We start from the raw sequence: 26,764 nt of genomic DNA on the forward strand, positions 1-26,764 counted from the left end.
ACCAGCTCTGACATTAAATAGCATTTATATTCAATAAATAGACATATTTCATTCCAATTAGTGCCAACATTATACTAATAGCATTCAGAATTAATAGATAGACATACCTCCCCCCAACATGTCCTGACATTACATGAATGGTACCTTAAATACACAAATTTGCCCTTGAACATCCCCAATATTAAATAATTAGCATTCCCATTTAATAATTAAACCAAAACTATTGCTGTAGCCTCACCCTGTCCAACAACCATCAATGCGATTTTCTTTGCACAGATTTGCAGCCATCCTATACACATGATATCACTCCTAAAATGGCAGATGAGAACAGGGAGGGAGTGCTATATATAGAAGATATTGATCAAAAACTCCCAAGTTCCTTAATTTTACTAGAAATGACATTTTCAGATCTGATTTTGACGCATTCAACACAGTCGTGTTTGGGTTCTGCTCAGAACCCCAAAATTCGGATCTGTCGGATTTACCTGAATCCAAACCGCTCATCTCTAGTAATTATAGTTAATTTATGTTGCACAGATTCTTTTTGAACAATACAAAAAATTCAGATGTGAATGTCTAGATTTTTGAATAATTGTTATTTTAAAAACCCATCAAATTCCATAATGTATATATTTGTAAATTGATTTCAGTGGTGTTTCTGAGGTAATTTTTTTTACTTAAAATGCAGAAATTTTAAATTACAATTTAAATAACTTGATGAAAACTTTAACAACACTTTTATTATTCATCCATTGCTGTTTGAGTCCCACTCCCTCTATTTTATTCTCTGTAAACTTACCAAAAGCAGAGACTCTACTCAGCCAGGTTACATTTAATAAGTAGGTTATATTTGTGCATCTGAAATCCATCTACATAAATATTTACCTCATCAATAAATGCAAAGATTACCTATTATACGACATGCTGTTGCTCCAGCTTGTCATATAATAGTTAATTCTATAAGTCAGACGTCTGCGACTTACGAAGATTCTGCAGACTATTGGCTTTCATAATTTAATATCCTAATTGGTCCTGACACTTCCTTTCTAACGGGGTCATCCTTAGTATAACACAGATTACCTGTGATCGTTTCCAAACGCCCTTACAGTTGGTACCTGAGAACAATTTACCTTTAGATTCCCTGGTTTAGTATCTCCTAACTACACACTAACATTTTTTTTCCCGGGATCTGCATAAGTTCTATCATCAGACTGCTCCATGTTGAGAGAAGGATTACAGAAATCTGATTAAGACTGAGCCATGTGTAGAAGAAACTAGCTCAGGAGAATACATTCCTGTCAGGAAATGCCTACTTTAGACATTTTGTTCTTCGTAGATGTCCTTGCAATGCTGTAATTCCCCAAAACACAAGGTAAGTCACTCATTTTCCTATTTGTATCTCTCTTACAACATGACACCTCAAAATGCGTCCGTTAAAGTCTAGTGCAGTGTTATGTAGGCCTGAGATAATGTTGCATGTATATGCTTACAGCAGACTTGGGAACTCGGGATTTCAATTTGTTTCTTGTAGACATTTTATCACAACAATTAAAGTTTCATGGAAAAAGTGTATATTCAGATTTCAGGATCCTATGTAAGCACACTTGTGTGGGTGAGACAGGTCACTTTTTGGACAGCTATGCAGGAAATACCTTGGCACGTCATCACAAGTCAAAAGATTATTTTATGGATGCATAACCCCTAGTGAATAGTTTTGTGATGGATCAGGTTATCAGTTGCAGGAAACTATTTTGTGGAAGGTTAGAAAATAATTTTTGGGAGAGGTTTCACAATATTATAGCATAGGTCAGTGTTATTCTCAGAATCTATTCTCATTATGGATGTTCAGATAATTCCTGTATGCTCTGGGGATCTCGTCTTATTTTGCATTTGTGGCCAAGTTTATTTAGTTCTGTATAACTTCAGCTCTTATTGAAATGATGTATTTATGGTACAATATAATTATTATGGTATCATTTTTTTGTATATATTATTTGACAATTGCATCCTATGGTATGTACAATTCATAGTGTATTGTGTGGACCATTTGTATATAATAATATTTCATATCTCCCATTTAAAGATGTTTTAATTAAATTGGAGTAGATGAGTATTGTAACTCATTAGCCACCTAAGCAAGAAGTAATAATACAGTGCAAGAGTTCAACTGTTCCACGGTTTGGTATCTAAAATATAGTTTAATATATATATATATATATATATATATATATATATATATATATATATATATACATATATATATATAACCATTGATACAAACACCTTTACAATATAAGGGCAACTTAAGTTTCAGGCATACCAACAAGTAGCTAAAATAAATGTAGACATTCCGCATTTGTTTGCACACACATCTAACACAATGCATTTAATCTAGCCATACATGTAACAGTTTTGTCTGTCAGTTTGTTTGTTGAACAAATTGACACAAAACTAGCTCACGTGTGGTCCCCGAAATAATTATTGTGAACAATCAGAAAACAGTTGACCACATTGACCACACTGGGCAGTGATTGGCCAGTGTGGGACAACGTCAGTCCTCTTTCCTTCCCATGGAAGAACTTCATTGAATCAGTTTAAAGCTGCCAAAACGACTGTTCGGATCATACTGTTGCATCATGTATGGCGAGGTTAGAGCTCTCAATAACCAAATATTTTCAATATATGATTTAGTGTGAATGGACTGAAATGAGGCAGAATAACATAGGCAAACCAATGGGGTGTTAATAGTGCCTGGAAACCCCCCTCCAAGCCTGGGGCACTGTATAATTGAGGTGGCTGGACCCTGCCCCTGCTTCACATGGCTCTCTTCGAAAAGAGAGAGCTGCGTGCACCTAAGCATTGCCCATGTATATTATGGGGACAGGGAGAGTTGAAGAGCAGCCAAGCACTCTCTAAAATTATAGCCATGCCCCCAACATGCTGGTTACGCCCACTGGCGGCATAGTGTGGAAACCCCCCACTGCAAATCCTGCTTTTGCCCCTGAATAAGGGTGTGGACTGGTTCTGATATATAGACCCCTAAAATAGGGAGAAATCTTGGGTATATTTTAGGTTTAATTTTAATTTAAACCATGAGTATGGTCTCTAAAATGCATGTCTACAAAGACTAGCTTTAAGAACTATAGAACGTGACTTGGATAGCATTAAACAGTTGGTAATCCTGAGAAGGCTATTTTAGGTTAGCAAGACACAGACCCCGTTTGATAACAACACATATTGCTTAGAAATGCTGACCACTAACTTTTAAACATGTCCAGTTGTTTACAAGTTACAGCTATTTATAATAACATTCCTGGCATTCTATAAGTAAAGAGGGCAGAATGTTCCTAAACCTGTTAGTCTGTTTCCAAAGCCACATATTTTTCCAGCCCGTGTCTTGTAATTTCTCAATGTGCCTTGTTTTGACTGCATTGATGAGAACAAATCTCGCACTGACTGATCTGGGAGTCAAGTGTCGGTCACTGTACCTCTACAGGTGACAATATGCTCTTCCACTTTGAAAAATAAAAATGATCTGGTGTGTAAGGGAAAGACAATTCAGATCTTCTCTTAGCCATGGATATGAGGGGAGAGAGGGAGACATTTACAGTTTACATTATTACAAGTCACTGAGGAGTTTGGTGATAATAAAACTTCAGTCAGCAAATATAAAGCTCTAAGGTAAGGTGGCTAGACAACCGTACGGACCCCCATGTACCGCCAATTGTGAATAACGTCCATCCATACATGGACCTTGGCAGAAGAGATGGGCCCCTTCAGCTGTGGGCCCACAGCAGCTAAACCCTCTCACCTATGGTAGTTATGCCCTTACTCCAGGGTATGTTGGAGTATATTGAGGTGTTTATTACCTACATAGTGGAAGTGGCCATTTTGTGGGCTTAACCAATATTCGACCTATCGATTCTCTATGTGCATCTTGCTTCAGTGAATTCACTAGTTTGCAGGGAACTAAATATTGGTTCATCCAGGTGACTTCTCTACTTTAAGATATCACAACCTGCCTCAGTGATGTCACTAGTTCATAGAGAATTTGTAGGCTGCATTCTCTGAATATTGGTTCAGTCCACAAAATGGCTGCCTACATTGGCTGTAGGTAATGGCTCCACTATAATTATGTATAAGAGAAGATGTACTGAACTGTATAATACAGAAGTTGTAATATTCTAGCTGCAGCTGTAAATTAACTAATAAAAAGATCATATTTATCTGATCGTGCAGTATAGGCACAGGATAACACTGTGCTGGAATATTTGGGGTGATTTCTGATATAAAAGATAGCACTCTTTTTTAAAGCTTACCTTATTTACCTTATCCCTGATGATACTATTCACACTAATATACCCTCACAACTGTCCCAATCTCCACTCTAAGCCACACTCACTCCTCTTGTTTCAGCTGTGCCCTCCACTTAGAATGTAAGCTCTCCAATGAGCAGGGTCCTCCATACCCATTGTTTTCATGTCTTCATTTACTTTGTCTGCCTTGTATGTCCTAGTTTTATGTATGTTCTGTTTTATGCATGTGCTTGTTTTATGTATGTTATGTTTTATGTATGTCCTGTTTTTCCTACTATATGGCGCTACGTAGCACTGTGGCGCCTTACAAATCTACAAAGATAATAATAACAATAATAAATAACTATAAGGTCACTTCATAAATAGTTACATATAAAATTTTCTTTTAAATGGATATTTTTGTAAACTGATGCTTGGAGCCAGCCCTCATAACTCTATAAGCCTATGTGTTAGTGTGGGTCCAATCATAAGGAACTCACTGACATTAAGACTACATACATCGTGGGGTTAGTTGAATGCATTCTAAAACGCCTGTCAACCACATGCATGTATGTATGTATGTATGTATGCGGTCAATATACATTTTAGATCCTTTTACCAATGCAACAAAACGGGAAGTTACTACCGCATATGGAAACACATATGTAAATGCTTCTCAATCACTTCTCTTTGCATTTGCAATGAACTTCTATGAATATACATTTTCCACTGTGTTGATGGCATCAGAGGCACTGAACAAGAAGCATTAATAAACTAAAACTCACTGCAGTACAATGTAAGTGAGACGCACTTAAAAATATATATTTAGTGTCTGATTTGTTAAAATGATATTTATTTTCACAGCCATTTATATACACTTAATTTCTTTACTAATGCACCCTAAGTGTACAACTCTAACACTAGCATGTATGGAGCCTAAAGTGGACCCATCACCAACTCTCAGTGGAGACAGTCATTAATGGGCTGCACCAATATTTATTAGAATGCAGCCTAGTAATTAAACAGACACTGATGGCACTAGTCCTAGTTAATAGACTGTTTGTAGGTGTAGGGTCCACGTTAAGTGCTGCTGTGTAATATCATTTTTCTGATGTGTAATATCTTATGCCATTCTATATTATGACGTACATGATACCATAAATAGAAATATTGTCTTCCAAATATTTCTGCTCTTGTCTACCATATGTGTTTGGGCATGTAGCGCTTTTTTGCTCAAGGCAGAGAAAGACATGCTTTCATCACTTTTATTAGGGTTGTAATTGGGGGAAGTGGGGACTTTATATTTTTGTCCTACTTAGTATATTTGGGTATACAACTCTCCAGGAATGTCCAGGTAGGTGCCAACTCTCCCAAATCTACTCACTTCCTAGTGAAGTTGGCATATTTTGAGCCTCCGTGATGTGATTCTGGGAATCGCATTATTTTGGCCCGCCCCTGACGTGTTTGCATCATTACATCAATCCAAATTGAAGCGATTTACCTGAGCCCCACCCTCTAATGCTCACCTCTCCCCTGAGACTCTCGGAGGCCAACCTGGAAAGGTTGGCAACTATGCATTAGGGTTAGTTATTAAAAAGGGTTACATGGAACAGCTTCCAAACCCCAAACCTGTGACTTGTATGCAGAGCCGTAACTTAGAATTCTAGCGCCTGGGGCGAGAAAGACGAATGCCGCCCCCCTAGCCCTCAATTTTAATCAAAATAACCTAAAATATTCCTAAATTGCGCCCCCCTTCAGCGTTGTGCCCTGGGCGGTCGCCCCTGTCGCACAGCCCTAGTTACGGCCCTGCTTGTATGGTACCGATTATGGGGCATGAAAAAAGCCCTATAAATGCCACTTTAATTTTAGTATTCAAGGTATTTAGACTCAAATTAATTCTCCCCTCTCTCTTTTTCAAACTATATTAGAAATTAAATGGATGTGGCTGTTTTAAAAGTGGGTAGGGTAATCAAATCCAGGATTTTATATTAAAAATAGTAATTGGGTGGAGCTGGGTAAGTGGGTGGAGCCAATATGGTTTAGGAAACTTCCTGTAGGCTGTGCTTTATATACTTAATTTTAAATCCCGCCCTGGACTGGCCGCTGTGTGGCATTATATGCAGAGGATGTGCATTTTGCTTCAAACATAATTTCCTGTTACTGGCAAAGCAGATCCCTTAAGTGTTATCAGTCACCTGTTTTATGCCATTACACAATAAATGGAAATATATTACTGGCACAGATTGAAGTAGGTCACAGCACTGAATAGATGCATCAGCAACACATCATCCTTCTGCAAAATATAATCTCATTACATGAGATTATTCTGTATAATACCCTAATTTGTAAGACCTTGCCAATGCACTGGTTAATGCACTAGAAAGCACATAAAGGTAGATTATCTCTAAATTGAGCCCTTTATTTCTCGTTTTGTAATTTATTTAATGAGCACCAGATTTAGGGTAGTATACAGTTTTTACCATTAGTAACAGGATGTAAAGACCACAGGCTGTTTTGTATGTCTCATTAAGTTTGTTTTATGATCCTCCATCCAACCGGCTTCACTTACAGTTCCTATACAGACTTCTCCCAATCTACAATTATTTATCATCTACATTATTGATTTGCACATGGAAAATTCATCTTCAGCTTTTAGGAACAACAGAAGTGAATGTGCAGTTTATTAATTTTTTTCACACTCTTCCCACTTTCTAAACCCTCTCTTTAAGTAACCCCAACAGTATAAAGAGTACTAAATATTTCTATCATACTCCCTTCTATAGTAAACTCCATATAGTGATATACATTTCTGTACATATGTTAAGACTGATGTGATTGAGTTGTCTGTACGGTGCTGTGGAATTAGTGACGCTATATAAATAATTGATGATGATGATGATGAAGATGATTGCAACAGATAGCGTAAATAGGATATTAAAGAGATTACACCTGTTTAACTACAGTAAACCTTGTTGCCAAGCTGTCACACAGGGCCTGATTATTTGTTAGGCTGACTAGGCTGCAGTCTAGGGCGTGAGGCTTTTGGGGAAGGGGGGGAGGCGCAACATTTTTTGGGGTGCAAAATTGCTAAATTGTGATAGGGAGAGGTATAGGCTAAAAATTGAAGAAATAAGTTGTTCTCCACATTAAAAAGAAAACATCAAAGAAAAATGTAGTAAGGTTTTAATCTTGATGTATTCCCATGGCAAAGGCTGGAGACAATGAGTCATCCTTGGGCGGGCGCTTGAAGATCAGTGTTTAGTAGAGACAAGAGCAGCGACAGGTGCAGACGAGACAGACCTCTTTACAGCTCCACCCTCAGTAGCGTTTGTTCATGGCGCCGTTCTGCTATACAATTCTGATCTTAACAAAAAGGAAATGAGTGAGAAAGATGATGTCGCCCTCCTAAAAAGCAGAGCTTTTATGAAAACATGGGAACATAAACATTGGGGAGGGGAGGGGGTGAAGAAAGCTGGACTGTAAATTAAGGACGAGTTCTTTTATAACGACTGCGTATTAGTCTGGGCTGGAAGTCAAGCATAGTAGCCTAGGTGGGGCTGAACCCTTAATCAGGCCATTCTGTCACAACACTGTCTTCCTCACCATCGTCCAATGTCTGTCTAGGCCAGGGGTAGGCAACCTGCGGCTCTCCAGGTATTTGTGAAACTACAAATCCCAGCATCCCTTGCCACCTATCTGCTGGTTATCTACTGGCAAAGCATGCTGGGACTTGTAGTTTCAAAAAACACCTGGAGAGCCGCAGGTTGTCTACCCTAGTCTAGGCCATGTATCTGTTATCCTTCCTTGCCTGTCCCACTCCCACGTGCTCTCATTTTGTCAACCATCAAATGTTTTTCCCCAGCTGCTTATATAAACCACCTCTATCATACCACATGAGCATCCCATCCTACTAATCCATATCAATGTAATAATATCAGTATTTGTTTTGAGAAAGTTGTCGCTGCTTTTCTAGGAGAAATGCAGCCAAAATTTCTTTTTGCAGATTTTAAGACCGTTAGGTAGTCAGAAGGCATCCAAATTAAACAGAAATCTAAAGCAGCAGCAGTTGGTTTTCTAGAAATAGCTAAAAAGCAAACACCCTGTTTGTTTGCTGGTTGTTATTCTAAGATTACTAACATAAAGATAATGTCTGCACCTCTTTGCATTGTAGGACATACAGACTGCATGCATTGCAAAACTTTTTCTCAGACCAATTTGTCGAGAGTACAAATGTCAAACTTATTTTCTTTCTGCAACAAAGAATTATTGACTGAGGTAATGAGAAAAGAACAAGTGATGTAAGTTCTGTGGAAAAGCTACAGATTGTTCTGCGCAGAAGGTGTGGTTAGTGGGAGGGACTAAGGCCCCAAGGGTTGTGTACACCAATAGGTTCCACTCATATAAATTTGACCCCAGATTATTCCATTGCAGAACAATGGTTGTAGCTGGGGGCATGTTGTGACTTTCTGTGGTATGTGACCTAAATAAGGAACAATGAAGTCTGCTCCACCTGAAATTGCTGTTCTTACAAAACCTTCTTTCTCTGAATCTCACAGAACAATAACTTGGCTTTCATTCAATCTTAGGAATAACTAACCCTGTAGAGAAAGACTTTGCTTATGCTTACGACCAGCCATATGTTGTAAATACCCATCAAACCAGCAGTCCAATTGTTGTGTGAGGCAGCCCCCACAGATTGAGGTGTGGCCACACTGAATTGGTCTTGGCCAATTCGTCCAGATGTTTTACCCATCATGCTGGAGGTGTGCTAGCATATCTGGGGGTATGGAAGCAGGGATTAGTTTGACTCATTTTTTTTTAAATGTGGTAAGATAAGGTCACTAGCTTATCCTCTATTAGATGCATCCAGCCACCAGCCAACATGTCAGCAAAACCTACTTTGTAAGAACCACAAATCCAGCAGGTACACCCTGTATGAGGCCAGGGACATAGTCAGTGCATGTTTAGTGCTCCAAGTTGGATGAAGGTCTAGCCTTGTTTCCAGTCAGTGAGGAATAAAGATTTGGAACTGCAGGTGACTTGAAATGAGAAGAATATATATATATATATATATATATATATATATATATATATATATATATATTGCCTTTTTATATATTTGCCTTTTTTCGCCACCTCACTTGCACCAGCTACAGGGCAGGTGTAGGTGCCGATTGATAGTGATGACAGTTGCGTATGCATGCTAGAATATGTGTTTGCAAGAAACTGTAAAAATACATTTTATGTACAGTAGGCATTAAGGGCATCCTGATATATGTATTTCATGTAAGAAAGAAAAACATTTAAAAATTAAATGTATTTTTGTTAACGATTATAGTATTAAGAGTTGTTAATGTATTTAATGCTATTTTTCCATGCTTTGTGATGGGAATTTATATTGCACATATGGATTGTGCGTATCCTGCAGTGAGTTGTGTCTGCCTGTATACGGCAAGTAACGTATAGCCAGAGCGAGCTTATGCCCGTATTCAGATGGAATCGTTTCTTGAGATCCACTTGTACTTGAATACAGGCGCACGTGAGGGCAATTTTTGTCTGATTTTAAAAAAACACAAATTGTGTTCACTTTATGTTCCCAGATGAATCAGGCCCAATGTATTTTGTAATTGTGCAAACCCATGATTTCCATCATTATTAAATCACCAGTCCATCATGACTGGGTAAAATGGGTCTTGTTGGGAAGATATTTAAGGCTCCTGAAAATATTAATGCTGCAGAAACAAGTGATTATAGTGATTAGCCCTGTTCCTGGAACCATGTTCTGTTTATGTTATTGCCGTCCACTCTTTCTCCATTCCACTTGTTTATTCCTAAAATCTCAGTGTGCAGCAAAACCTGACTCACCCTGTATTCCTGCTGGATGTCTTCGCACATTCTTGGATGTAATAAGGAGGTTTTGGCACGACTTATTGGTTTAATTCAAAACTATTTGCAATCTTAGCATTCTCAGCAGCCGCCTCCTCCAAGTTTCTGCAAGTGTTTCTTCACTAAACCTGTCAAAAACCCGAGGTAGCCAGCATATCTTTGCTGACTGAAAACTACTCCTCAATATAAACAACCCCCAGCCCCCAAGTATTTCCAAACCACTTCTCAGTTTTGTGATAAAGATTGCATATAGCAACACATAAGTAAACCGTCTGGAGACGCTGGTATGCTTTTTCCAGTCAGCTATTTTGCTTACGTTGTGGTTAAGAGGAAAGGAGACGCAAACATTAAACAAGCACATTTTTTAAATGTTTTTTTTTAAAAAATAAAATAAAATAAAAATAACAGAATACAACAGTGTAATTGATTTAATTACCCAAAAAATTGTCATTAGCAAATAATTTAGTTAGTCTTGGATTTTATCATGTGTAGCGGTCTGTTCTGATGCTTCCCTTCTACGGTCTGCTAAAGTCTGTGAAGAATTTGAATCATGAGTTAAATGTCGTCATGGACAGCAATAGCAACAGAAACACCTGCTGACTGGAACTTATATAAGAAATCAAAATTGTAGACTAGCAACCAATCTAAAAAAACATGATCAATCAAAACTATATATTATTTTCAATTAGATAGTCGAGAAATATTTATTTGTGTATCATATACTAAAATAATTACCATTGTTATTGTATGTTCTATAGATTATATGTAGACAAGTGAAATTCTTGCCACAAAATTAAAAAAAATGTCAATGTAATGGTTTTCTGTCTGTTTTATTGATTTGGAATTCCTGTGCATGCTGAACACTGGGCCTCTGCATGACTCTAGCCTACCTCACAACTGTCCTTATTTAGGCAGGGCAGTGCCAGTTTAAGGGCTCAGTCTGGTCGTGCTTCTCACGGCCAGCTTTGTTCTGCGGTGGGAAGTCTGGGAAGTATGTCACGTGCACTGTTGCTCTGCATAGTGGTGCAGTGATGTACGGGGGCCGCGTGCACCTGCCACTGACGCGTGCAGCATTGAAGCGTTGTGTTGAAGGAGGCCAAGAACTATAGCTAGGCTTCTCTTGGAAATAGAGTTTGCTGTATACCTTCAGTTAGCCTGACTCAGCTAATTATTAATAACACACTTACCTTACTTATAACATAGGAAAAACAGAAAATTAATATAATAACAATAGTTATTATTATTATTATTATTATTATCATTACTATTAAGACTGACGGAGTAAATCTCGTGATGACAACTGCAGCTTTCAATAACAAATTGTAGAAATGTAAACTTTTATTCTAAACTGTGTCCATGTAAATAGATAACAACAGTCAGGTCTGTTTTGATGATAGTTCTTGCACTATTTTCTTAAGGGTACTGTCATGGAATTTCTGAGCTATGGACCAAAAACATTAGCTTAATAATAATACATCTGCCTATTGTTGCAGAGTGAGAAGTAAGGCTAGAAATATACACAGGTGGATAGGTGATTGGGATCTGTGTGCTAATTGCCAGTGCACCTACCTCCTCCTCAGAGTTCCTCAGTCCCCTTAAATGTTGCACAAGAGCTGACTATCTACGCCTAGGGGATAATCACTCACTCACATCCTCTACACTGTTATCTATAGCAGCTCTGCTGATTTACCAGCATCAGGCTATTAGTACTGTACAGTATTTAACTGCCCCTTGTCACTTTTTATTTTTTTTCGAATCATACAAAATATATAGATTCTTGGGCTCTCCACATGGTTCTCGCAAATCTCCCACTAAGAACTGTGCTTAGTGTATCTGTCGGCGGCAGTGCTCTATACTGTCAGGTCCTTGACTCAGCGCACCTCCAACTGACTCTCAGACAAATTCATAGCTATCCCAGTAGGCTTAAACTCAACTCTACTTCGGGGTTAGGCTGGGTACACACTACAGAAAATTTTTCCCGATGCCATATCAGTAATGATTTTACCAACGACTGATAACAAAGAGAAAGTCCCGATCAGCATGCCAATTTATGTTTTAAAAGATTTACCCTCAGATCTGTGCTCTTCATCTGTCATAACCATCTGCAGATTAAGACTCTGTAAAATCTATAGAGATCCTGATCGTGAGTACACACTGCAGAATTGGAAGGACATTGTTCCATCTTGAAAGAGATTTTTAGTCCAGTTTAAAAGTCAAATGAAACGATGCAATGAGCTTTGGAACGATAATCGTTCATCGTTTCAGTGTACACATTGATGCAATATTGGACCAATTATTCATTTATCGAGTGATTGCCCCGATAATCGTCTAAAAAGCCTGTAGTGTGTACCCAGCCTTAGACTGTCCATTTCTAAATCCTTCAATTCTATCACTAATTATCTCCTCCCGCAGGGCATTACTATCATCATTACTATCAATCACCTCAACTGTTGGTCACAACCCACTAAAATACTTTAAGAACATTCAGTCAGTCTACACAAGACATAACTTTATAACAAGTGCAATATAAGTTACAGATTTCCCACAGTTGTCAAGAAACAAAAAAATCAAGATAATATAAAACTCACAGTCAATATAAAGATGAAAATTTAGCTTTCCCATAAGTTAGCAATTAATAATTACAATCAACTTTCACATAGTGCCTTTCTTTCCCTTTGTAGTTACAATCTTGATGATAATGTGGTTTGAACTAAGCACATAAATCTTATGCTTCTTCTGGATCTTCAGCGCCAGCTCTCTCAACAATTCATATACAACACAGTTCAGTGTAAACTTTTACTCATTCTAACAAGTGGCAGCAAGCCAAAATTAAGGCCCTCTTGGTGCACCTTTATGGGCCCCAGGCTGTGATGGCTGTGACGAGGCTTGTAAATCCTGGTACTATCTGGACCTAGGAGACATTTGAAATACCCAGCTTCTGTGCCACACTGCATCATCTGTATGAGAATGCTTCAACTCCTGAACCACTTTTTCAGCTACTCTGTACTTCTGCAGCCATGGTCCCTTTGCTATTACCAATTCAGATGAATCCTTCCTCTCTCAAGCAAAAGCTGGACATCTGCAGCATGGTCCTTATTACGTCAGTTATTCTTCAATTCATCAACAACCCATTGAAGTGCAGCATTGTACTAAAATCTCCACTGCGTGCAAACTACTTCACTTACCACCAGCTCGGTCTTACACAGACGTCATCCCTGATCAGCTCAACTGGGGGTAACCAGAAGTCCTATTTATCCTTCTCTCCCATTGGATTACAGGCTTCATATTCCCATATGTCATAACCTTTAACCTAGATTCCCCGACACTACGATGACTCACTAAATCCTTCTGCACAGGTGTTGTCATAAGGAGTGGCAGTGATTCAGTGGCCCATTCAGAAGGTCCTGCAACTTTAGTGATAGCAGCGTGGCATGGCTCACCCTCCCCTGAGGATCTATATGGACACATACTAGCCTGCCAGGTGATAGGTGGGTTAGGATCTAGAGGGGATATGACACTCTTCCCCTTTCTTCTCTTTCTCCCAGGCATCTTGGCCACTGGGGTATCACTGACCTCACATGGCAACTCCTCACTCTCTACAACCTCCTTCACAATTATGTTGACAGACGTAATCACCTCTTTGGGACCAATTTCCTTCTGTTCAGAACAGGGCCATTCAAAATTAATTTTTCTGTAGTAGATCCCGGTCAGGTGTTACATTAAGCAGCTTTGTTTAAGTGACCACACCCTCTTCAGTCACCTTTTCAGTGTAGCTGTGACTGGTCACATCAGTCCCTTATCCTGGGTAAATGATCAAGTAGTGAGCACCATGTTTGAAATGGTAGAAGTAACGGTACTTTACATGTTAGCATTTTGCCTCAATCTCCTGCTAATTAGTGACAGCTCTAACAGCAGCCTTGCCTTGATCTGTGCCCATGTTACTACTTCCTCGAGCCCTCCATAGGTCTCATAAGAAGCTGAATATGTAACTGGCTCCATAGTCATAGTTAGATCAGCTTTCTCAGGCACACTACACACACACTGCTTTATTGCATTTTTGTAGCTATTTTTCATTCTGCAGGCAGCAACAGACAATATGGCTCTACTCATTATGTTAAAGCTCCTTGCCCTCCACCCTGCTCAATGTCTATGGCAGGTTTTGCCCCTTTTCGTTCCCCCAGCAGTATATTTTTGGCAGGACTTTACCAGTCTACCTCCTTTTCTTCTACCTTTGCATCTTGTCGCCATGGGAAATGGCACAATCATTTAGATGGGACCGCTCACAAGGAGGTACCACTCTGTCTTTCTCAGGAGAGACTGATGACATTTATTTCATTGGGTTCACCGCTCCTCCTTTATTTTTTTATTTATCTCAGTGTGTCTGAGGGGAGTTGGTCTCAGTTCTCTAACCTGCTCTGTGACCCTTCTGCATAGAGTATGTCCCCTCTTGGATCCTGGAGAAGTGCAATGTACAGTCCATATCTCATTGCTGGACTACCTGTCCTGGCTCCTCCCAAATTCTTCATCCTTGGACTCTATGGGTTACAATGTGAAAAGGGCCCCTGCAAGTTTGAAAACCAGGCTGACAATAAGACATCCCAAGTGCATAAATACAGCTCACATCTCAGTTGTTATAATAAATGACCATCTATGGACAAAGTCCAGTCTTCTTTTGAACACCTCTGGCACATGCTTAGCAGTTTCCATGAAACTTGACAGTGTTTCTTAGATATAGCACAATAGCTGAAGCTCCAAGCCTTGGGGTCAATCACTCTCTTGCTTTTCCTCTTTAATGTCTTCTATAGCAGATCTCCTGATCTCCCACATTAAGTCTTCTCTAGCCAGAAATGTTACCCACATTACAGACACTTGAGCGCTATTGTTATGCTCACTCTTATACTTGTTATGAGCAATTATTGTTATGTAATACCCATTAGACTGAGCTCTGTTTAATAGATTATGTCCTGTCTTTCAAGTCTTATTCACTCAACAACAGATCCCACCTTGCTCAATCATGCCATCAGAATGGGACAGTGCCATTTTTAAGTACTCTGATTTTGCCACTAACGATTCCCTCCACAAGCGTTACTATCAATTACCTCAACCATGGGGCGTAAGCTATTAAACAGAGCTCAGTCTAATGGGCATTACTTAACTGATGTTTGTTGCAAAGTTTTTGTGACAAATTACATAGACAAATCACATGGAACTGTTAGTTATTACGTTATCTTCACTTATGTTATTGTTGCATGTACTTGTCGAATCTAAATCAGATTGTTCACCTGTAAGCGTCAGTTTATCAGTTATGAGCTCATCAGCAGGAGAGAAATCAATACACTGCATGGTTTGCGTATACAATTAACTCTGCTTTATTAGTTACAAGTCCATATCTATATAGCAAAAATCACGTATTACAGAAAACTACGCCCCAAAAGGTTTTAACCACTCATCTTCCCTTCACACAGATGTTGTTACATTCTCTCATTTTCACACAGGAATACTCCCCAGGGGTAAGTCGTTTATCTCCATTTGCTATGTCCAAGGTTATAAGCATAGTCTTCTGCAAACAATGAATAACTCCTACATACTAGCTGTATCTAATCTGTCTTTAAGCTATAAGAGAACAAAATGGCTATAAGGCAACAAGATGGCGTCAGCTTAGCAAAATCACATTTCTCATACTGTACCTGACAACATATAACACAATGCAATGTCCATTCATGTGAGCGAGTGTGACCTAAATGATTTAATGCACTATGTGCAATACAACACAATAGCAGTATGCTGCAGCTCGTTGGGCTTTCATATAATGGTCAGACAGATATTTGCATCTGTAGCCTTGTTTACAGGTCATGTGACATATTGATGGAGTTTGTCACATGACATGAACAACTCATTTTGGTTTTATAGCTTAACCCTAACAAGAGTATTTATTCCAAAAAGAAAACAGCAAAATCTGAGACATTTATGTACAATTATTTCTGTATAAAATGACAGTATAGTAAGGCTACTGGACATCTCTGTTATCCATGGACAATGCCTGTTTTGGATTGGACTCTATATAAACTAAGTAAATGAGCCCAGGTTAATTTAGTCAAAAGTAAATGAAAAGTCCCAGACCAGATGAACATCTCGCTCATGAAATGTGTCATTTTGGAAATATTGTTATCAATGTTTGTATTTGACTAATCAAAATCTTTGACCTATGTTGAAATCAAACGAATTCAAACTTGGACACCTTCCCTAATCACTGCATTAGAAGATTATTTTTAGAATATAACTATTTCCCATTGTGTGTTGTAGATCACCGGAAGACTAGCTCCAGAAGGATGAGGTTCAATGCCAAGGTTAGATTATTGCTGTGGAAGAACTGGACACTCAGGAAAAGACAAAAGGTATTACCAGGAACTGGATTAAGTTACATAATAAGTGTATATGTTTATAAAACATTTTTTTTTTTTTTTTTTTTAAATAATATTAATTTGCAAAGAAATATTGTATATACTTGAGATACTTTGGTTGCAAAGTTCATATATTGATTGACAAAATGCTTTTTGTTTCTTGAGTCATAAAACTAAGATTATTGAACATAGAGATGTGCACAGCATTACAGCAAATTTTCAATTCCTGAGAAAATACATCAGTGAAGACAGATGTGGTGGAATGGGAAATACTGTGTTCCATACTGCTGTCTACCATATCTCGCAGATATATAGTCTTTATAGTATATGATGATATTAAATAGTACACTTTTCTAATTCAATTACTATTCAAATTCAGCAAAGTGTTTGGCATTTCAAATTGAAATGTATCTCCATATTCTCCATGCATTTTATGTTTAGTAGGGGAACTACGTCCACTGCAGGGTGTGTGGCAGCCAGGGCCGGATTAACCATAGGGCTAACTGGGCTACAGCCCAGGGGCCTATGACATCCAGGGGGCCCTTGAAAGTGCTCAGCAGCAGTATTGATCGGTCGGGGGCGGGGGCGTCCCCGGCACGATCAGTGCTACTGAGCACTTTCACTGCGGTCCTTCCCTGGCGCGCTGTAGTCTCCTTACTGAGGAGATCTCGTGAGTCTCACTCTCACGAGATCTCCTCAGTAAAGAGCGCACAGCCGGAGAAGGAAGTAAGTGCCGGGGGGGGGGGGGGGGGCAGCTCGGATCACGGGCCTCCATTCCCTTAATCCGGCCCTGGTGGCAGCTACGGCACCCAGAAGTGAAGGGGGCCCAGGATTGGCTAATCACTCTCCCGATGTGGCCTCAAACAGGGCTTCTCTGTGTATGTGTCAACCCCCAAACATGCTCAGAAGAGCAGAGTGGAGGCCTCTGGGGGTGGACTGGAGTTTCCAGCCCTCTCCCAAATTTTGCTCTGTGGTCCAGCAATACAGCGGTGCCCCCTGATGTGTACTATATGTCACATACCTTTGTGGTTCCTCATGTCTGTTGCAAAGTCAGCAGTATACATCTTACAGTGCAAAAATACATGTTCTGAGTGTGGCATGTGAACGTGTCTTAGGTGAACACAATGTTACTCTACACTCAAGGGTCTCAGAGAATGTCCTCATATTTAATGTTTATTTTAAAAGCATGGCCTAGCATGTATATAGCGATAGTAAATGTAATATATAAAGTAAAGAACATTTACCCCCCGCAGTGCTCATGCCATTTGTGTCCACGTTTGGATGAACGGATAGATTTGTGCAAAATAGAAAAGCTCTGTGCTCCTGCATGTTTTACACGTTCATAAATGTCCTTTAATGATTTTGTATTTCTATGCTTACTTGTTTCTTAAGATTTTTTTTTAACATATTCATATATTGCTGATTATTTTTGCTGCTTTTCATTAAATGTGATGTCAACTTTATCTATCTGTCTGTTTACCTGATCAGCTTCGCGTTTTTGTGGAAATTTTCTGGCCCTTGTCATTGATCCTTGTCCTGGTGTGGCTGAGAAATGCGAATCCACTGTACGGTCAACATGAATGTAAGGATTCACTTTATGTTTTATAAGTATACTTTAAATGTAGACATTAACAAAAGTTAAAAAATAGTTAAAATATAATAAATATGTAAAAATAGAATTCTCACATAGATGCTTTGCTCCAAAAAAACCCTAAAATGTCATCTCACTGTTATAGTCATAGGAATAATATTATATAGAACAGCTAATTTTTTACTGAATGTCTATAGAGAAAATAAACCGATCCCCATTTATAAATAGGATATCGCTTCTCTTCAGAAACTGTGATTGTAGTAAAGTGTACCTGTCACCTACACACAATTGTACATAGAACAAATATCTGAACAGACACATACCTACACATATTCAAATTGAAATGTATCTCTACATGTATGTCTACAGCCAGTGATGGTGGTCAGTTGGTATATGGTGGTATGCCATACCATCACTTCTCCTACCGCCTTCACAATAAATCTATCTAATTCTATTCATAAACATTTTCCATACCACCCCTTCTATATCTGACCACTGTCTGCAGCTGTATTGCATACACCATATCGGTCCCCTGGGGGCCTGTTCATGCACTTCGAAAGTGCTAGGCCACCCCCAAGTTACATCCCCTTTGAATTGTTGTGCTCACCGTGGTGAGCAGGGACTTGGCTCCAAACTTTAAGGTGCCTAATGGCAGGATGGGGGCAGAGTCCAACCTTCTTCTGGAGAGTTGGTAGGTATATGATATTGTCTTCTATATTCAGCTTTCTACATATCTGCATGACATTGGCCTTCTTCTAGATAGCCACGAGTATTTATAAGAATGTGACCAGCATACGGGCACAAGAATACTGACTGCTTCTGAGAAACCTCCTGTGACATTTTCTGGATTTTCCTTTTAGTACATTTACTCTGATTGATCACATGACATTAATGTCGATCTGATTGATCACATGACATGTTCCTTCATTTTCCTACACTTAACTAATATCTAAGGCATTTATGACACGAATGGATCTATTTACTATTATGCAGTGAAAACTAATTTTTGCTATCACCACTTACTGTATTGGCCATATAACCATGACCAATTGAAACGCCCCATGGGTGTTATATATACAGGGAACTTTTTCCTGGGTGAAAATTATGCATGAATGTTTTCATTCTTGGATGACGGTGTCTTCTCATGTAGGTTTATGTATTGATCTGCAACTTGGGCGGCTATCATGTTATAATGTGATGGATACTGCAAACATGTATGGGATGTAGTGGGCATATCAGTAATCAGTGTGGTATTACTAGAGAAAGGGGATAGTTATAATTTCCACCATTTTGAAAATACAAAGCCTTCACTTAGCTTGTGGAGTTAAAAATACAGTTATTTATATTTGTTTGGACAATGTGTTACCATATCAGGAGTTGGAAAGTTTCCACTGGTCATGGTGAAGAATAGGACATAAAGATCTTCCCCTCAACTGCATGGGTTTAAGATATGCATACCTTCCGACAGATAAAATCCAGACGCAAGTTGAAAAAGGAAAAAAAAAGCTTGTCAAGTAACCCAAAAGAATGTAGCACCTAGATGTCTGATGTTTTGACAAGTGTTGTTTTTAAACACAAAGCTAAATTTGAATTCTATCCCCCCTCTGTTTATCCATTTGTACAGGCCATTTTCCAAACAAGGCGCTGCCCTCAGCAGGGATGTTACCATGGTTACAAGGAATTTTCTGCAATACCAATAACCCTTGTTTTAGAAGTCCTACACGTGGAGAGTACCCTGGCGTGGTGTCAAACTACAACAATTCCATGTAAGCAGTCATGCCTATATTAAATGATAAGCCTGGATTGCAATATATTTACATTCTAGCGATATCTCCTTGAGCGATTGCATTTGTTGGGAGATTCTTCAAAACTGACTATATGTTTTCACGTCAAGGAAAAAGTTCAGTCACAGGTGAAACATTCTCCTGGATTCTTTGAACACATTAGAGGCAATGGTAAATACTGAAAAGGGAAAAAAAAACCAATATGTGTGTCAGATGTATAGAGGTAGGGGAAGTTCCATGAACGCATTTGGTTTTTCCCCTACCTCGCTGATGCTATCTGTACTGGGCCTCAATAAGCATACATGCAATAGCATGAAATAACTAAATGCTGTGGTGTGTGAGAGGTAAGGTTGACGTTTAGCAATCTGTTGCTTGCCGGTTGTTGGTGAACACTGGCTGGCACTGGTAGCTACCAGCCAACCTGTCTTAGAACTAGGCAGTGTTTCCACCCCCACAGTTTTTAAGAAACGTGACCCTGATGGAGAAATTTTCAGGATATTTAGAAATACCTGTAATTCTTCTTGTGCTGTGACACGACACCACACAGGTCCCTTCCTGTACGCTAGCTCGGACCAGTTGCTGTGACATACTGCTGTTTCTAAATAACAAATTGCAGACTAAAATGAACAAGGGAAATAACAAAGGGAAGTTTAGTTTAGCTTTCATGCCGGATTTATATATTTATGATTGTACCTCAGCGTTTTACTATATATTTTGTTAGGGGATTTTACCTGGAATTTTGATTTTTTGACCAGTAATTTTCAAGAATTTTGAGTTTGAAACTATGAAATATAGATGTGAAAGTGGACACACTGGTGTTGGAAGTGGTAATTCAATAATATGTAGTAAGCCCTCTGTGCATTGGTTACATAAGTGAGCGCAGTGTCTTCACTTTAATAGAACAAATCAGGCAATATACTTGGGCCCCAAGGATGCCATAAACAACTGCACTACCCACCTGGGTAGAGGATAGGATGACGTCTGTTCCCTCCATCCTGCACTGGTTTCCTAGTATTCTCGAGTGTGCGCTCACCTTACACACTAAAGTCAGAGCTGTATAGTGACATCACCGCAAAACATACCCCCCCCCCCCCATCCCCAGTAATGCTGAAGATTCCGGCCATGTACTGAACTGTAAGGGGGTAGAGGAAGGTGAGATGATAAAGAGATGTATGGGGCGTTCCATCTGAGAAGGGGGGGGGGGCAGGGAGTGACACAGACACATGGGGAAGCATTTATAAAAGTAATACAGGGAAACGAGGTTTCAGTGACACAGGAGGGAACAAAGGGTAGCGGCCAATTCAGGAGTCTCCCAACCATCCTGGGAGAATATGGGGATAAGTGACGCAGACATATAGGAAAACAAAGTAGCAGCTACACATATCATGATCTGTGAGTTTATTTTTAAATTCTAATTATAGGTAAGAACTGCATTATAATTATACAGCTGGATATTGTCAATATTTAGCTCACAGCAGCTGCCCTTACAGGTTGTTGTAACCAGAATGATTTAACCTGACTGGGGTGAACCACGCTGATGCCCAGCACCCTTGTAGGGACCACCCTGGGTGAATGTACCGGCACAATTACCTCAGTAAACCAGTGCTCAGTCCTTACAGGGCCCTTGAAAACAAATGCAGCTATAAAAGCAGAGCTGAATTAGCTTTTGTAGTAATGTCAAAGACAGTATTTATAAATAATATTTGTAAGATTTATATTTTCATGTTTCTTTTTTCAGAGAATATGAAAACGCTACATTGTCCCCTCTTTTATGGCATACTTACCAACTTTTGAAAGTTGGCTTCCGAGAGCCGCCCGGGGGAGGTGGGCGTGATGGGGGCGGGGCTCCAAAATTTGCATCATTTTGGACCCGCCCCCGTAACGTAATGATGCAAATGCGTCATTTTACAGCAGGGGGCAGGGCCAAACACAGCGATTCCCGGTGAATAGCGGCGTTTTGGACCTAGATCCGGGAGATTGCCACACACTTTCCCGGGAGTCCATGAGACTCTCGCGAAATGCGGGAGTCTCTCGGACATTCCGGGAGAGTTGGCAAGTATGTTTTATGGTAGGTAATAGAGTAGTAATGACTATTGTCACATTACCATTATAAAATGCGTGCTGTAATGTAACCAGGGTGCTGCTCACCGGTTTCTGCTCAAAGCACGTTGTCTGTCCTCTGTGTTGTCTGACATCTGCGTGTTAATACTTTTATAAAGCACAGATATATTTTTATATTTTATATGCAAAACTAAATACCAATAAAAATACACTAAAAAACAACAACATTCAATAATAAAAATATACCTATTGGATTTTGTGGGTTAATTTAATGCTGTCTAAATATAGCCCAAATAATATTTAGGATACCATGGAGGAACTATTACAAAAAATGTGTCTGATGCCAGAGCAGGACTGAGATCAGCACCTGACACAAAACAGACCGTCATCCTGCAGACACGAGACAAGGGAAATGACTGCGGGGAGAAAGCAGTGGTTAAAATGCCTTTTTGTAGAATGGGCCTTTCTCTCTTTTGTCATTACAAACAACAAGCTCATTGTGAGCAGTGTGCGGCTGTTACAGGATATGTCACACGGGTGATAAGAAAATAGGTGTTGTGGTAACTATCATAGTCCTGGCTGCTGCCAGCTAACAACTGCTTTGTATAAAGACTTGTTATTAAAGAGGGTTTTTTTTTTACCTTTCTAAGGATCCCGTACGGTCTACCTGTATAGACTCATGGCACGTAATGGCAACTATTACAGATATGTATTGACACTAAGTATTCCATGTAGGACACTTGATATCCTTTATCATACGAAATGAATCGCACATGTCCCCCACTCAGTGTTTCTATGTATCCCAGCACACCCAAGCAGCCATTGAAGTCCATATTATTTAATTAAAATGTCTGGACTGTCTTGTGAATATTCTAATGATCGTTCAGGTGAATCATTGGAACCAGAGATGTATTTTGTTTCTACAGCTATGTTGTGGATATGTTGGGAGTTCTTATACATAGTAATGGACAAAGGGAAGATTTGTTCTTAGATTAGAACTTTGGAAAAGTTACATTGTTGACCTTACCCTGTAGATTGTCTGCTCTTACAAGCCTCTGTACTTTTTTTATTGGCTATGTACTTGGACGATGTAACTGGTAATCTTTCACTTATTGTATAGAGCTATATAAAATTTTGTTGATTCAAAATTTGTATTGAGCCGATGGATCAATTTGTCCAACGAGAAACAACACAGTTTTGATGTTTCTTTTACTCACTGTGATGGGTCAGTTGGATGTGGCTATGTGTGCATATATGTATATTTACACCTGTATCCATCCTTTGTCCTTGTCGAGCACTCCAGCCTTAATCTGATGATTGACCCATGTCCTGATTTGAATAATGTTCTGGGTATGTTGCTTGTAGGGGCACCTACTGGCACTGCTTGAGTGCATTCACAGATCACTATGGTATAAGTACTGACCACACGTCTAGCGTGTTCAGTCATGTGAGTGGCGCATCTACACAGAGAGAATGTGGACGCACAGCAGCAACTGAGTCCGCAGTAAGCAGCCTGTGTTATAGCTGTAAACCCTGAGACCACCCCACTGCAAGTCATTCAGCAGCAATCACTGTGCCCATCACAATCCATCAAACTTTTGTGCTTAGTAGGTGCACAATTAAAGTGCAAAATGGCCTGTTACGTCTTTCCTTTTGTGGAGCCCATGGCTATTTTGAGGGACAGACCATCCCTATCCTAATTTTTCCAGTATGCTTCTTAAGAATACCATATTTATAAATATTTTTTTTTGCAGGTGGTTATCTTTCTACAGTAAAATAAAACTCCTGGGGGTATATTTACTAAATGGTTTGAAAAAATGGAGATGTTGTCTATAGCAACTAATCAGATTCTAGCTGTCATTTTGTAGAATGCACTAAATAAAAGCTATAAAGTGATTGGTTGCTATAGGCAACAGCTCCACTTTTTCAAACCCTCAGTTTAGTAAATATATCCCCGGTTTGCATAGATAGACAGAATAAACAGGAATATAAACTTCATATATTGCCCAAACAGACTCATGATGCTTCTTTTATCGCTAAAGAAATCTTAATGGAAATTGGATTTCTTAGTTGTATTTGGAAGCCCAAACTTAATTATATAATCCAGCAAACACAACACAAGGAGTTTTACCTGCACATTGGCGTCTGCTAATCTTATCTGCAAGTAACACCGGTGTATTTCATGAGAACAGTACAGGTCTCTGACGTTTTATCAGTTCACAGGTTTAGTCTTGTTCCGTAACAAATATCCATTTGTTCTTTCCTTTCTCTAAGACTTGCGAGGGCCTATAAAGATGCCCAAGATATCCTTTTGGAGAAGCCCGAAATCCAGCACCTTGGCCGGATGTGGAAGGAACTTTATACAATGTCTAATTTCATGGATACCCTTCGAACCAGCCCTGGCAAAGTTTTAGGTAATTTCCTAGTTACTGAATTCATATTTGACATTTAGTTTGTTGATTCCTTGGCTATTTCGACGATTAACTATAATGAGCCAATATTTTTACAACGTTAAGTGACAGGTATACTGTTCATTCAAATGAGGCATTTATTAAAGCCATATTACTGGGGAAAAATCTAGGTGTTTTAAGTGAGAATTCTGGATTCTGCTGTCTACTTAAATGTGCCATACCGCATATTAACCAACTAGCAATAACCTTCAATTACGCTAGCACAAGATAGCCTTATGAAAGCAAATGTCTGATTGGTCTCTAAGGGTTATATATTTTCCTTTTTGCACTATTTAATTAAATATCCCTGTTGCTTGTTATTTTCATACCTGTTTCCAAATATTACTGTAAATATATATATATATATATATATATATATATATGTCTTTTTTATTATAATATGTAATGTGTTTAAAAAAAGAAAAAAATACACTGAAACAAGCAGACAGGGAAGAATAGATGACCTGTCATTTTTTATTTAAAAAGTTACTTACATAGGTTCTCTTTTAGAGTTTTTTACGCATTTTGTCACCCGAAAATACTTGTAATAATTATGTCGCAAAAATCGCTGATTTACGCACATAAGTTGAGTCTTACGTATCTCAAGATATGTCCAACTGAAAACACAGAAGTATTTGTATGTCAGGCATATGTTAAGCATACAAATGAATATACTTAAAGCCAACAATAACATAAAGATTAGGGTTGACAGTCAGTGGCGGATCCAGGATGGGGGCGATCAAGGCAATCTCCCCCCTAGCAGCACAGGCATACCTTTAAATTGCTAAAACGCCAATCAAACAGGCCCCACCCTAAAATAAAGTCTAGGTCCACCCCTGTTGTCAGTATTAGTAGTAAATGCGAAAGCTGAATTACCATATTTGTACACAAGAGAGAATAGTGTCTTGATGGTTTTATTAATAAATGTGAAAGTCTTATTTTCCATATAAAATGTAATGAAATATAAATAACATCCATCACTTACTGCTTTATAAATCCAAAAGGAATATTTTTCCTGCAGTAGTTTGAATGGACAAATAAGAAATCCGAATAGATGGTCTCAACTTGACATACTATTGCGTGGAGTGGTTCATATGCAAGCAGCCAATCAGAAATATCTATATAGCAGCGCTGGTGTCATCATTATCACCAGGCCTCCAGGACCCGAAGGAGATACAACTCTGAAGAACCATATCCAAGGATGTGTGCAAGTGTCATTATGTCACATCTTCAGGCAGTGTGCTACACATGTACATACCCTTACTGTACTCAATATATGCTTTCAGATCTTCAGTCCACCTCTCCAGGCATAAGAGGCCATAAGTGGGAGACATTCATAATCTATATATGACCATATTTTGGTGCACAGTATGGAAATGCGTATATATACACCCCAAAAATGTATGTACATCCGACTCCAATTGTGGCTCATAGAGCCTAAGAGAGCAGAGAAAAAGAGATCACCAAATATGCAAACGCTGGAACCAGGCTTGAGAGTCGAGCCACCTACTGAAGCTGAATGAAGCCAACTACCATGGAATAAATATAAAGCAATAAGTAGGACGTCTCTTAAGCCAATCATTTATAGGGCATGCTCTCTTCCTATGCTGTCTCTCAACACTTAAATAGTACACTAGGCACTATGTAAGTCACTAGTAGCTCAAAAACGACAGGTCCTCTTTAGCAATGCATGAAGCCAGTTGCTATTCTGAAACAATTCTAAGAACATTTTGCTTGAAAGGCAATCAACTTACTTACTCGCCAACAAGCAAATCATAAGTACAAGTTCATTGAGTACATTCAACAAAGGATAAAAGTAGTAAGTTGTTGATACTGTACTTGAGATTAATGTATGTCCGAGCCAGACCCACATGTCTGTATATCTTCAAGCTACACTGTTACAGATCTATCCATTAGTCGCTGTCATTGTTAAGTGGGGCATTCAAATACCCTGGTGAATGGCAAATACCAGACAACTGAAACGCACAAACAATTGTAACCAGTGTTCCGAAACTTGATCCCAGATTGTAAGTGAAATTCTTGCACACTACAATATTCAAGGGCTTGTTTCTTGCCAGTAAACAGGTTTATTTATAAATGTATGTCTTTGGATTTAATAATATATCAACAATCTCAAATTGCACCTGTTGGTGAATTACTAAAGTTAAAACAAAATGATATAGTGTGCATGTATACGTAGCATATGTATGAAGATAATGTGAGATGCCTATGTAATGCCAATATTCAGTTGAACAATAAAAAATTTAGACGCACAACTGTCAATTAGTTTCTCAAG

General features: G+C 38.9%; 1 protein-coding gene across 2 annotated transcripts in view; it reads left to right on the forward strand.

Annotated features, from left to right (window-relative positions):
- Positions 1 to 1,069: 1,069 nt before the first annotated feature.
- ABCA4 (ATP binding cassette subfamily A member 4) overlaps positions 1,070 to 26,764 on the forward strand; it is a 157,506-nt gene continuing 131,811 nt past the window's right edge. For both annotated transcript variants that reach the window (XM_075182349.1, XM_075182350.1), the window contains exons 1-5: positions 1,070 to 1,372; positions 16,485 to 16,576; positions 18,071 to 18,164; positions 19,798 to 19,939; positions 24,293 to 24,432. In XM_075182349.1, the coding sequence (XP_075038450.1) occupies positions 16,511 to 16,576; positions 18,071 to 18,164; positions 19,798 to 19,939; positions 24,293 to 24,432 (442 nt within the window). In that variant the 5' untranslated portion in view covers positions 1,070 to 1,372; positions 16,485 to 16,510. The remainder of the gene's footprint in view (positions 1,373 to 16,484; positions 16,577 to 18,070; positions 18,165 to 19,797; positions 19,940 to 24,292; positions 24,433 to 26,764) is intronic.

Source organism: Mixophyes fleayi, chromosome 8 (genome assembly GCF_038048845.1).
Source record: "Mixophyes fleayi isolate aMixFle1 chromosome 8, aMixFle1.hap1, whole genome shotgun sequence".
NCBI lineage: Eukaryota > Metazoa > Chordata > Amphibia > Anura > Limnodynastidae > Mixophyes > Mixophyes fleayi.